This window comes from Rhinolophus sinicus, linkage group LG01 (genome assembly GCF_036562045.2).
Source record: "Rhinolophus sinicus isolate RSC01 linkage group LG01, ASM3656204v1, whole genome shotgun sequence".
NCBI lineage: Eukaryota > Metazoa > Chordata > Mammalia > Chiroptera > Rhinolophidae > Rhinolophus > Rhinolophus sinicus.
In genome coordinates, this window is record NC_133751.1 from 3278607 (window position 1) to 3291711 (window position 13105).

General features: G+C 48.1%; 1 protein-coding gene across 2 annotated transcripts in view; it reads left to right on the forward strand.

Annotated features, from left to right (window-relative positions):
- The window catches only part of C2CD2 (C2 calcium dependent domain containing 2), a 49702-nt gene that overhangs the window by 20016 nt on the left and 16581 nt on the right, over positions 1-13105 (forward strand). For both annotated transcript variants that reach the window (XM_019745721.2, XM_074325014.1), the window contains exons 4-8: positions 2517-2621; positions 6449-6571; positions 9464-9587; positions 11183-11291; positions 12152-12216. In XM_019745721.2, coding sequence (XP_019601280.1) covers positions 2517-2621; positions 6449-6571; positions 9464-9587; positions 11183-11291; positions 12152-12216 — 526 coding nt within the window. The remainder of the gene's footprint in view (positions 1-2516; positions 2622-6448; positions 6572-9463; positions 9588-11182; positions 11292-12151; positions 12217-13105) is intronic.

Consider the following 13105-nt stretch of genomic DNA (forward strand, 5'->3'; position numbering starts at 1 on the left):
GTATATTATGTATACACACATACACATGTGTGTACACACACAATGTATATATAATGAATTTAGCGGTTGCCCATCTATCAAGAATGGGAGATACGTTATTTTTCAAGGCAGGTAAACAAATCAGGTGTGGTCGCCTGGTAGAATCAGGTAAATGGCATGTGAGATGACGAAAGTGTCTGTTTTAGAACCAGATCTGGCCCGCAGAAGTCAACTGCAGCCTGGGACAGACAACAGCTTGGGGGCAGTGGGGGTGCATTCCTCTGTTTAGTTTTTGAAAAACTCAAGTTGAAAAGACCCTTTATTATTTGTATACGTTAAAAAATGAGTATGACCATTGTTGTTCAGATAGTCTATAGTATAATCAGTCTAATAACCATATATAACTACTTTATAACGTATGTATAGTTACATATGAATATTCATAATTATACATAACAGTTACATAGAGAGACACATACCCTGATTATAATAGACTTATGAGGGAAATTTCTGGATGTCTGAACCCTCACGTAATTGTGTGTCTCACATTAAGCAGATGTGCACCGAAGGTCCCATTTAGCTGGTGTGTAAACATTGCAAATTTCTGGGTCTGTTTTAGGGTCACTGCTGGTTCAGCCCTGTGTTTCCTCTCCTGGGTCCTTGTGCTTCGCTCTAACTTGGGGGATGAGCCCAAGTCATCCAGGATTCTTGCCCACGAGCGAAGATGATATTCTATATACTTTGTGTACAAAGACATGGTTTTAAATAAGCAGAGCAAACAAGGTTTTCTGGCCACCTAAAATGGCTTTTTTTCTGAAATCTAGAACCCCCCCCAACCCCACGCCAATAACACCCCCTTTTTGAGTTGAAGAAGTTAAGTGTTGATCTCCGGACTTGTCAGATGCTAATGCCTCCTGTTCCCCCCGTTTTTTGGACAATGTGACTAGAAAATAACTTCAAAGTCTGGGGCACGTTTCAGAACTGACTGAGTCCAGCAAGGACCACGAACGTTAACGGAGGCAATGTGGTTTCTGAGATGGGTTCATGTGTCATTTTAGCCGCTCAGACACGGTTAAGCTCAGACACGGTTAACACGATAGGATCTTTGATCCCTTAGCACAGTTGGAAAGCAGCCTGTGGGTTGCCTCTCCAGGCAGAGGCAGCTGCTGGAGGTGGGTGAATTATTGATGCCCAAGGCAAGAGGCGTTCCACTTCTCTGTTCTTCAGATAAAAGCTGCACAAAGGGCTGATTGCTCCACCCCTACCCCGGTGGGGACGACTCAGGGACCTGTGGCGTCAAAATGCTTGTGAACTTGTTCTGGAGTTACAAGGGGCATCGTTTCTCTCGCCATCTTGCTAACATGAGGTCCGAGTCCCGAGTCCTTAAAAACACAGGCTGAAGCCATCCTTCCCTTCCCTTCTGTTGGGTGGTGGGGAGAAGGATGCAGATGGCAAGAGCTAAGAGTTTTGTCTCTGGCTGAAAAACAAAGGCTGGTGTATTAGTTTGCTATGGCTGCTGAAACTAATGACCGCAAACTGAGCTCAAAACAGCACCAATGTACAAGTAGCAGATTCCCATTCTGGAGGTCTGGTGTGCAGCAGGGCTAAAATCCAGGAGCTGGGGGCTGCCTACCTTTCTGGAAGCTCTGGGGCGGGGAATCTGTTTCCTTGTTCCTTCAGGGGTTGGCAGAATTCGGCTCCTTGCGTGGTAGGTGTGAGGGCTGGTTCTTCGCTGGCTGTCAGCTGCAGGCGGTTCCCAGCTTCTGGAGGCAGCCCCACCACTGGGGCTGGCACCCTTCCTTCATCTTCAAGTCGTATCTCTGGCGTGGTCATCTGCCTGCCTCTTCCTGTGATTCCACTGGGCTCACCAGCATACCCCCGGATTAGCTCCCATCCCAAGGTCCTTATGCTAACCACACCTGCAAAGTCCCTTTTGCTGCATAATGTCACATATTCACAGGTACTGAGGATCGGGGCATGGACAGCTCTGGGGGGCCATTCTTCGGCCACGACAGATGGGGAGGGTTGGATGGGGTGCTGTGACAGATCGGAGTCCAGTGAGATGTGTGGTGGCCCAGGCAAGGGAGGGTCGAACCCATGTGCTCTGTGCACAGCTCTCGGGGGACGTGTGAGCGTGTGTTGGATCAGGCACCTTGGTTCCTTTCTGTTACTCCTCTTTTACACTTGGTGACACTCCCAGAAAAGAAATGCAGAATACAGACAGAGAACTGTTCATTTAAAGGAGATTGCAGAGTTTCAATGACATCTGGCTTTCAGCCACCAACCCTGAGGTTCCTCTCTGAGTTGTAGGTGGAGACAGAGGACAGCGCTAGGGGTGGGGCAAGGTACATACAGTGAAGGGGGAGGTCGAGGGGAGCTTGGCACCCTCCTTTCCATTTTGAAAGCGCACAGTATGGCACAGGCTAAGCAGTTGTCTAAGGAAATCAACACACACACACACACACACGCGCGCGCGCGCGGTGAGGCTCTGGTGGAGAGAGCAGCCCTGCAATAACCTATGTTTTTTCTTTTCCAAGCTGGAGCTCACCATGGAAGATAAGAGAGAGGACATTCAGATCAGGTGGTCATTCGTCAGCGTGCCAGAAATGGCCATTACGATCCAGCCCAAAGCACCCGGGGAGGTCAGTCCACAGGTTTCTATGATTCCTCCATCGACGTACATGCAAATGTGTCATGTTATGATGGATTAATTCCTGGCTCTACCTGGAAGCACCTGGTAGCTGTTAAGCATCCGGAAGCCTGCTGGGGGTGCCTCCACCAGCTCTAATTGGGCTGGGCAGTTTTTAAAGCACGCATGTGCTGCTGAGGTTGAGAGCCATCAAAGTGAGGAAACCCAGGTTTTCCTCGGGGTTCTAGCACACCTGATCATCACACCTGCTCTCTTACCTGCGGTGCTCACCTACAGCTCGAGTCCAGCTGGCTCCCAGGCCATGCCTCCTTTCTCTCCACGGTTTGTGCAAAGATGCACCCCAAATCTGAAGGCAGCCTCCTCCCTGTCTCCCACCGTCTTAGCTGTTTGGAGAAGTGAATTTGGGAGCAGGGAGCTGGGGTGCTAGTCATGTTGGTGTCGCCACTTCCAGGTCCTGGAAAGATCATACAAAATCCTTTATACCAAAGGCTTAGATTATCTGGTGCTTCCTTTGCGGTTTCTTTTACGCCATTTCCTTGCAATTTTACCCTCTTTCGGACTGTTCAACTACCGCGATAATCCCCGCTGAAATGTGTGAATTTAATAGTTTCTTGGTCTATAAATATTTTAACCTTTCATGCCTTGATCTAGATGTAGCGGTTTTTTGTTTTGTTTTTTTAAGACAATGAATTTGAATTATTTTAACTTGCACACATCAGAAGTGCAATTTTTGCCGGACTTTTTAGTTATACAAGGGGTGCGTATTAAGTGTTGTGATGGATTCTGACAGCTGAGCACCCCAAACCCCATCTTTCACCCCTTGGTGTCCTCCTCTGTAAAGTGAGGAGAAACTGGGGGGGTTCAAAAAGATAAAAATAGACAAACAAAATGAGGTCCATCCGTACGATGGAGTATCATTCAGACATAAAACAGAGTGAAGTTCTGCCACGTGCTAGAACACGGATGACCCTGAAAACATCATGCTCAGCAAAAGAAGCCAGACACATAAGACCACATGTTGCATGATTCCACTTCTATAAAATGTGCAGAACAGGCAAATCCATTGAGACGGAAGGCAGACGCGTGGTTACCAGGGCTTGTGCAGAGAGGGGTGGGGAATGACTGCTACTGGGTAAGGGGTTTACTTTTGGGGGATGGTGAAAATATTTTGGAGTTAGATAGAGGTGATGGTTGTACAACACTGTGAATGTACTGAGTGCCACTGAAATGCAGTAATTTTATGTTATGTGAATTTCACCTCAATTAAAAAGAATAAGTATATCAGGGATGTATGGAAGAGAAAAGTGATGGCAGAGGGGTTGTACGTGCATACCCTGGCCCCTTAACTGCCTGGGTTTGACTCCCTGCTCTGCCTCTTACCAGCTGTCCATATGTTAATTCTGCCGCTTACGAGTCCTACACATATCAATTCACTTCTTTGTGCCTCAGTTTCCTCATCTGTAAACTGGGGACAATAATATTCAAGGTGGTTGTGAGGATTAAATTAGTTAATACATATAAGTGCACAGAATCGAGCCTGACACATCCTAAGAGTGATGTAAGTATTAGCTATATTGATTATTACTAGTTTAGAATTCCTGACAGAGAGTAGATTTTCAACAAATGGCAGTTTTGGCCAGAGTTTGCTATAACAAGGCCTGGCCAGCCAGTTGTCCTTGGGGCACTGCCGACCAATTTCCGAAATCACTTCCAGCCCACAAGTCGGCAGGTTTTCAGTAGGTCTGCAGCCCTGGAGGAAATCCAGTCCTGTAAGTATCCTGCCTCCCTGAGCAGGGTGGGGATGGGCTGGAGCCCCACAGTGATGGCATTTATCAGAGGTGACGAGGGACACCAGAGAGCCCTGGGAACGTCAGTGGCAGAGCCAGACCTGGGGCCAAGCCCACCAGGCGCTGGCAACCACTCGCTCCACTGCAGGTGCTCTCCTGAAGCCGAGGCATGACGGCGGCGTGGATGCCAGTGCGGCCAGCAGAGTGACACATTCTGTTAGCCAGGACCCACCCAGAGCCAGGTTTTAAGAGTTTAAAATGGAAGCTATAATATTTATGCAAGGCTTTTAATTGAGATTTCAGAAAATAGATCCTGCCTGCTTAAAAAAAGTTATTGTTAGGGGGGTGGGGGGTGGGGGGTGGGGGGTGGGAGATGTGGGTAAGGGGGATCGAATATATGGTGATGGAAGGAGAACTGACTCTGGGTGATGAACACACAACGGGATTTATAGATGATGTAATACAGAATTGTACACCTGAAATCTATGTAATTTTACTAACAACTGTCACCTCAATAAATTTAATAAAAAAAAAAAAAAAAAAAAAAAAAAAAAAAAAAAAAAAAAAAAAAAAAAAAAGTTATTGTTGAGATATGACAGACGGAAAAGTACACCTATTGTAAGTGTCCAGCTTGTTGGAACTTTCACACCAAAAGTTCCCGAGAGCCCAGCACCCAGCTCAACCACAGAACAGGGCCAGCTCCCCAGAGACCCCGCTGCCCCCTCCCACTCACTCCCCCACCCCCCCAGAGGTAACCATGCTCCTGACTCCCAGTGTGCGTGAGCTACCTGTGCTCGTGATTGACTGCCCCAAACCTAGCACGCAGAACAACTCGTATTTACTGCCTTGTTTCCGTCACTGAGTCTGGGCACGGCTTAGCTGGGTGCCCTGCTCAGGGTCTCAGGCTGTACTCAGGTCTTGGCTGACTGCGTCTTCCTGGAGCGGACGATCCTCTCCCAGGCTCCTGTGGTTGTTGGCAAAAGTCGGTTCCTTTGGCTGTAGGACTGAGGTCCCGATTCCTTGCTGGCTCTCAGCTGGGGGCTGCTGTCAGCTCCCAGAAGCCTCTGCAGTCCCATGCCCTGTGGCCCCTCACACGTGGAAGCTGACTTCTACAAGGCCAGCAGGAGACGCTCTTCTCCAGGTTGCTGAGAGGAAGTCTTGTATAACATAACCTTTGACATTGTATCACCTTTGCCGTATCCATCGGCTGGAAGCAAGTCTCAGGTCCTGCCTGCACTCAAGGTGCAGGAAGGCTTGACTCATTGGGGGTCATCTGAGAATTCTGCCTTGCACAAACCGCATGGACTAGTTTGCCTGTTCTGGTGCTTCATAGGAAGGAATCATACAGTATGTGCTCTTCTGTGTTTGGTTGCTTTCATGCAACACTGTCCATGAGATCCAGCCGTATCGTGTGACGTGTGTGTGTGTGTGTGTGTGTGTGTGTGTGTGTGTCTGTGCTCACTGCCCTTTACTCCATTTGATGATGTGTGTGGCTATTGGTGGGCACTGAGGGAGTTTCCAGTTGGGCTGTCATGAATAGCGGTATTGTGAACACTCTAGAACATGAACATTCTGTCGGGTATTAATTATTGGAGCTTTATAGAGCTTGCCACCTGGCAACGTAAGTCGTCCAAGTTTGTTCTTCTGCAAGTTTGTCTTATCAGGCCTTTCCATTTATTTGAATACTTTTTAATTTCAAAAAAAAATGATCAAATGGGCAAGAAAGAAAAACCATGTGTCTGTATGTTTGGGAGAAAAGACTGAAAAGATATATACAGAAATATTAACATATTTCTGTGCTGCACACGTCTTATTTTTACCATCTTTTAAAATAAGCCAAATGACTTCTGAGATCAGTAGAAAGAACCCTCTCTCCTGGACAGCTCACGGGTCCTAATCTGACCTCTCGGAGCCCTGGTGACCCCAAGTTTGTTTGTCTCGGGGCCATAGTGAGGAGAGCCAAACACTTGCCTGTCCTTTTGCGCACATGCGTGGTATGAAATGATTTGGCGACTTCCTTGTCTCTCGGCAGGACCAGGCGGTGGCTGTGAATGCAGTCTCTGAAACTCTCCAGGATATTTTGAGGCACCTGGTTAGTTCAGCGTCCCCGTCGGTGGTTCTGAGCGCCAGGCCTGCGGACATGAAGGAAATGCAGGTACACCGGTTTGGGGGTGTGAGTGCTTCGTGGCCCAGTCAGGGAACATGGTTCGGCTTGCTGGAGAATGTGTGTGCGTTGACGACATTCCCCCATCCTGCCATAATAGAGCAAAACTGCATGAATGCTTCCTGGTCGAGAATGACCATGGCCTGGAAGGAAGCTTGAGTTCAGTGCACAGGGCTCCAAAGCCCCGTGGGCTGGAAGGAGGAGGTGGTTAGGCCGCTCAGCATCGTCTGACCCCTGCTGTTCACGAGTCAAAATTTGACTTTTCACTGTCCGCTCAGAGCCTGTGCATAGGACCTCGTTCTTCCATGACTGACGTACCTGGAACACCCAATTAGCCATGAGAATGTGCCCCCACAGCAGGCACTCTGGGTGGACACTTTTTAGCCTAGGCTGGGGACAGCCGGATGACCTGCCCTGCCTTCTGGAGGCTTGTGTCCTGTAGGCCGTGTGGACGCACGAGGTGATCTCTGCATGGCCCCCTTTTCCATGCTGCCTGCCCCCCCCCCATTCTGGGGCCTTTTTCCTCGCCCGTCTAGGATGTTGCTGCTTTGGCTGAGTTCGTGTCCGAGATACTGGCCATGGTCTCTCATACCTTCATTGGCAGCACATCTAAAACCCTTCGCTTAAGTGACTTAATTCTCCCAATTAGGAGCTCATCTTTTTATTACGATTATGTAAAACATGGCTTTATAGTCCCTGGAGTTATTTTTCATGTATACTTTCGGTATTTTTATGTGGAGTGGTAGAATATCCGACTTTGTTAGGTTTCGGTGAAGTCATTTAGAAAATATAGCTTCTAAAACGATCTTCAGGTGCAGGCTGTCGGTCTCTGGTTCCTGTTAGGGCGGTAGTGCCACGTTAGTGTGTAACGTCTGCAGACAATCCATTCGGTTTGTTGGGCAAACGTCAGGTTATCACAGTGTGTTGTGATAAGCTCTGGGCACTGGGGGTGACAAGAAGGGGCAGCTGGGGAAACTGACAAGAAAAGTGAGGTGCTGTGGGTGTTTGTGGAGGCTTCCTGGGGGTGGGAGGCTCAGCCCCCCGCAGGGAGAGGGGGTCAGGCCAGGCTCCCCTCTCAGCTGTTCTCCCTTTCAGGAATTCTATCAATGGCGGTTTACATCAGGGGTACCTGACCGTTTTGCATATGACAATCAATTTTTAATGCCGAAATATGAGCAACTTTGCAAAATAGTATACTTTTAGAATACACGGATTCAGAAGATAAAAGGACCCAAACTACCATAAATGGAATGATGCTTTTAAATAAATGTGTAGAGTTTGCATATCAAAGTAGCAAATAGACAGAGGGTGCCAAAAAATGTGCACACACTTTAAGAAAGGAAAAACCTTGATTAAATTGTAATATCCAATACGAGTATATACCAATAACAAAAGATTGGATACAAGTCAGGTGTATACATGTTTTTGGCACCCCCAACATTGTATTGGTCTGGAGAAACAGAACCAATAAGACGCATATACATACGCGTATACTTGTATTCAGCGTCCATAATGGTGTGAGCCAATTCCTTATAGTCAGTCTCTGTAGAAAGAATTGACTATGGAAGTTCCAGGTTCTGCGGGGTGAGTCAGCCAGCTGCCGTCCCAGGGGAGCCAATGGCGTATTCCCAGTCTGCAGGCCCGCAGGCTTGAGACCCAGCGAGAGCTGGTGTTCAGGTTAAGCCCAAAGGCAAGAGAAACCTGATAATCCAGCTTGCAGGCCTTCAGGCATGAGGAATTCCCTCTTATTTGGGGAAATCAGCCTATGGCTCTATTTAGGTCTTCAACTGATTAGACCAGGCCCACCCACATTAGGGAAGACAATCTGGTTTACTCAGTGTGTTGATGGAAACATTAATCTCATCCACAGCACAGCCTCATGGACACACCCAGAATAGGGTTTGACCAAATACCTGGGCACTCTGTTGACCAGTCAAGTTGACACAAAATTAACCATCACACATATACAACTGAAGAAAACATTTGGTCTCCACTCCAGACCCATGGATTGCTGTGTTCAGTGATCATGGACCTAGATCTGAAGGGTTTTTGCCATTACCTCTTGGGCTCCCACCACCTGCAGCTCTCTGTTGGCACGGCCCTGGTTTGGCGTAGTGTTTTCTAAAGGATGACATACAGAACACCAGTGTTGTATAAGTTGTTAGTGTCCTCCGCCAAAGGCATTCTGAAGTCACATTGGCACCCAGAATCCCTCCCTGAAAAGTTCTCACTGTGTGGAGGCTGGTGACATCTCTGAGCAGCCATTCCAGGATTCCCACGTGTTTGTAATTGAGGAGCCCCTTTAAAAACACACCTGCACATGAGTGACAGGTGCAAGCTACTTTGGGAAAGGCCAGATTGAAGGTGGGGTCCTCCAGACTTGGGGAGGCTTTCTGTTGGAAATGCCTTGATGCGCTTTGAGGACGCGATGGCAGAAGCTGCTCCCAGCTGTGCCTGCCTCTGTCCCCTTGCTAGTGCAACACCTGGCCCTGCCTAGATATTCCCCACGTGGATGGCGGGTCTGCCTGAAGGTGGGACATGGTCACAGGCTGATGAGCCTGGCCACTCGTGTGTGACAGATGTCCCACTGGGATCTGGTGGGCCGCAGACACCTGCAGCTGGTCGCGCCCTGTGTCAAGCGCCTGGTCTGGGTCAAGCATGGACCCTTGTGGTCACCCCGTCTCCACTACAGTGCGATTCTGGCTACTTCACTTGCTTTCTTTGGGCTCTAGAAGGCTCCCAAGCAGGGAAATGGCTTCGGTTGATGGCACCCCTTCCCATAAGAAGGGAGAACGGTCACAGCAGAGCCGGAGTTCACGCTTGAGCGGCTGCCACCTCGGTCCTCTGCCTGCCCTCAGGTCACTGCTCGTCCTCTTCCTGCAGAGTTTCCAGCGCACGTCGTCCGCTCCTCAGGAACCCTGCCCTCCCAAACCTCCAAGGGCTCATGAACTCAAACTGCTGGTGAAGAATATCCGAGCCTCGCTGCTGAATGATGCTGGTGCTTCAGGTGAGTGACAGTGCCAGGGCTCCTGGGGCACCAGGCTGGCCATAGACGTGACTGTCCTGCAACAGAAGCCGAGGGGAGGGTAACGTGCGGGTTCTCAGCGGCCTTTGGTTTCTCCTGGGGCTCCTTCCAGTTGGGTCTGCAGTGTGATCCCTGCCTTTGAGTGAAGGAGAGCCTCCTGAAAACCATAACAGTAACGCGAGACCCGGAGACGACAACCCAGGTTTTGCATTTGTGGAGGCCGAAGGAGGAAAGGAACACAGTTGCAGCTTTGCCTTTTTTCTTTAGTGTGGAAGGCACCTTCTTCCCTCCCTCCCTCGGTCCCTCCCTCCCTTCTTTTCTCCTTTCCTTTCCCTCTCCTCTCCTCTCCCTTCCCTTCCCTTCCCTTCCCTTCCCTTCCCTTCCCTTCCCTTCCCTTCCCTTCCCTTCCCTATTGAACCTGTAGATACATGTTAAGCCTCCCCAACTGACCTGCTTTCCTAGAATGTGAGGTGCCAAATTGGTGGTTTGTGGGTTCAGGCCCATTGGGGACCCTTCAGTGCAAGGAGATGCTGCTGAGTGATGACAAAAGGTATCCCCAGAATGGGTAACTTCTCAGGGGGCTCTGAGTCTGCTGAGACCTCAGATGCAGCAGCCTGGGACATGGGACAGGACAGAGCTCTCCACTTGCACTTGACTTTGTCGAGAATGGGAATGAGTTCTTTCCTGTTGTCTGACAATATTAGGGGTTTCTTACGTTTGTTTGCAAGGAGTTTCTTCCGGTTCTGAATGTGCAGACAGGCCGCATTTAACAACCAAGCCTCTGCAAAGCTAGTTGTAGGTGACGGTTTTGGTGACCCTCTGAAGGCCCATGCTTAGCGGCTGAGAGCAGCTCCCTGGACTCCGTCGCCAGGGTCAGGGTCCCCGTTCCTCACCTCTTCCGGCAGGTCCCCATCTGGTTTCGCGTCTCCCTGGAAGGTGATTGTGCAGACTAGTAAGAAGCTGTGTGTAGCACCTGATACCACCTGGTACACAGTAAAGGGCCAATAGGTTGCAAAGATTATTGAGCACACAGTGTAGTCACGCTTTATGCCAAGGGGCAAACATGGCCTGGAAGCAGAAACAACCACTCAATAGGGACATGTCCCGTTATCTGGATCAAGCGCCCCAGAAAAGGTTATAACCGAGCTGAGTCAGGTATAAAAACACCCAGTTGTTGTACATAAGGAAGTGGGTTCTCTGTGAGGCCCCCCAGATATTGGAGTCACCCAGATAACCTTCTTTGGCAAGTCGTTAGTCTTGTCCAGGAGTGGGGGGCCAGGTCTCCGCTGCAGTAAGACAAGCTTCCACCCAGAGGCTGTGCCTGCTACAGAACCGGGGGGCATAGGGGTACTTGGGGTCAGTCTGGGGCTCTGGCCGTCATTGAGGGTAGACAATCTTTAACCCCAAATGAGTGAGGTGCTTTGAGTTTGTAAATGGCACGTGAAAGAAAGACTCACCCCTCAGAAGGGTGAGCCGAGACCTTAGGCATTTTAGTCAGCCTTCCTTTTACATGCAGAAATGTCTTACAGCGATTAAGAAACAAAAATAGAAGCTTTTCCTTGGCCCTCTGATTACAGGCAACGTGAACCTACTGTGTGCAGTTCAGCTGAACGACCCTGTTCAGAAGCTGTCCAGCACGCTCCCGAAAAACACTAGTGACCTCAGCTGGGAAGAAGAATTCACCTTGTGCGTACAGCCCGTTACCATAGGCTTGGGTTTCCACAGCTACACCTATTCAAGACTGCCAAATCCTGAGGTCATTTTGTCGCATTGTTCAGACCAAAAAAAAAGTTTAAAAAAAAATTTTTTTTTAAAGCATATTGACCATCTGCAGTCACTTTAAGTCAAACATGGATTTCTTTTTGAAGGCAGCTCTTAGTATCAATTTCCTCCTCACCTCTATCCCATGCCCTGTCGTGACAAGAGAGAACTGTTATTGGGTTGGTTGGTAAGGAATTGGCTAAATAAAATCTCATATGGCCAGATACGGGGATACTAGATGCCTATGAAAAATGGTGTTGCTCTGTAGGTATTAACATGGAAAGATGTCCATGATAACTCAAGTGAAAAGAATAGGCTACAAACATGGAAGGAGGTGTGTTATGTTCTCTATTTTGTTTTTAGAAATTACATCACTAGCCTTCTCGATAAAATAACTAATAGCCACATGTGGCGCTTTAAATTTCAAGTAGCTAAAATTAAACAAAATTAAATCCGGCCCCTCCGTTTGCACTGGCCACATTTCAAGTTCTCAAAAGCCATATGTGGTTAGTAGCCACCGTATTTGATAGCCTCTATATAGACTATTTCCATCATCATCCAGAAAGTTCTATCCAATAATCCTGGGAGAATAATCACCAAGTAATAATCAACCAGTTCTAGAGCGTGAGGTTGCACACAATTTTTATAGTTTGGGTTATATGTCGCTCTAGTTTTTAAGAACATTGATGATGACTTTTTGTTCCTTTCTATAATCAGAAAATAATACTATTTCGAAAACAAATAAAGCATTTTGAAGGATTCACTGCTCTTTTTCCTTCCCCCAGTGAGCTGAATGCCAAGTCGAAGGAATTGCACCTGCAGATTTCAGAGGATGGGCGACCCTCAGAAGGTGGGTGGTGAGCGGGTGGACGGAGACCCTGCTCTCTGGGAGCATCATTCATCTTCCTGAGCACGACCTTGGGAAGCTGGGGAGGCAGGAGACCCAGAGGAGGCCGGCCCCTCCCCCCAAACCACTCCTGGTCTCCCCAAGGGCATGTTTGGTTGAAAGGCCATTTCAGTTGTTAACAAGGTCACACATTTTTGGGAAAGAGTATATTCAACTGGTTTTTTTGGTTTGTTTGTTTTTTTGGCAAATATCCAAAATCTTTTATTAAATAATTCTTGGCTTAGAGAAGCAGTTCTCAAATCTCTTAGCCTCAATAGACCTTTTTAAAAAAAATTGTGATGAAATGTTTGTAACATGACGTGTGCCATCTTAACCATTTTTGAGTGTAACTCAGCAGCGTTAAGAACATTCACAACCATCACCACCATCATCTCCAGAACCCTCTTCATCTTGCTAACCTGAGACTCTGTCCCCACTAAACACCTCCCATTTCCTCCTCCCCCAGCCCCTGGCTCCACCGTCCTACTTCCTGTCTCTGTGGATTTTAACTGGCTTGTTCTTGTAAAATAAGCCACAGTGACTTAAGTTGGATACATGCTTTAGGTACAAGAGAGCAATCATGAGAGGGAAATTCACTGAGGACCATATGGGTGCCTGCGTGTAAGTCAGTTGTTTCAATATTTATTAGGTTTTTTAAAAAATCCCCATAAACAAACCAAAATGGAGGGGGAACCCTTACCTGGCTTACTCAGCTGTGCAACCAAGTCATTTGGTTATCGCCTAATGCTAGAAAGACACAGCAAAAAGCCATTTGAGGTTCTGGTTATTAGCAAGAATTCTGAGGCAACTTGATCTGCAACCTTGAGATACTTACCTGGGCTGCTCCTGAGAT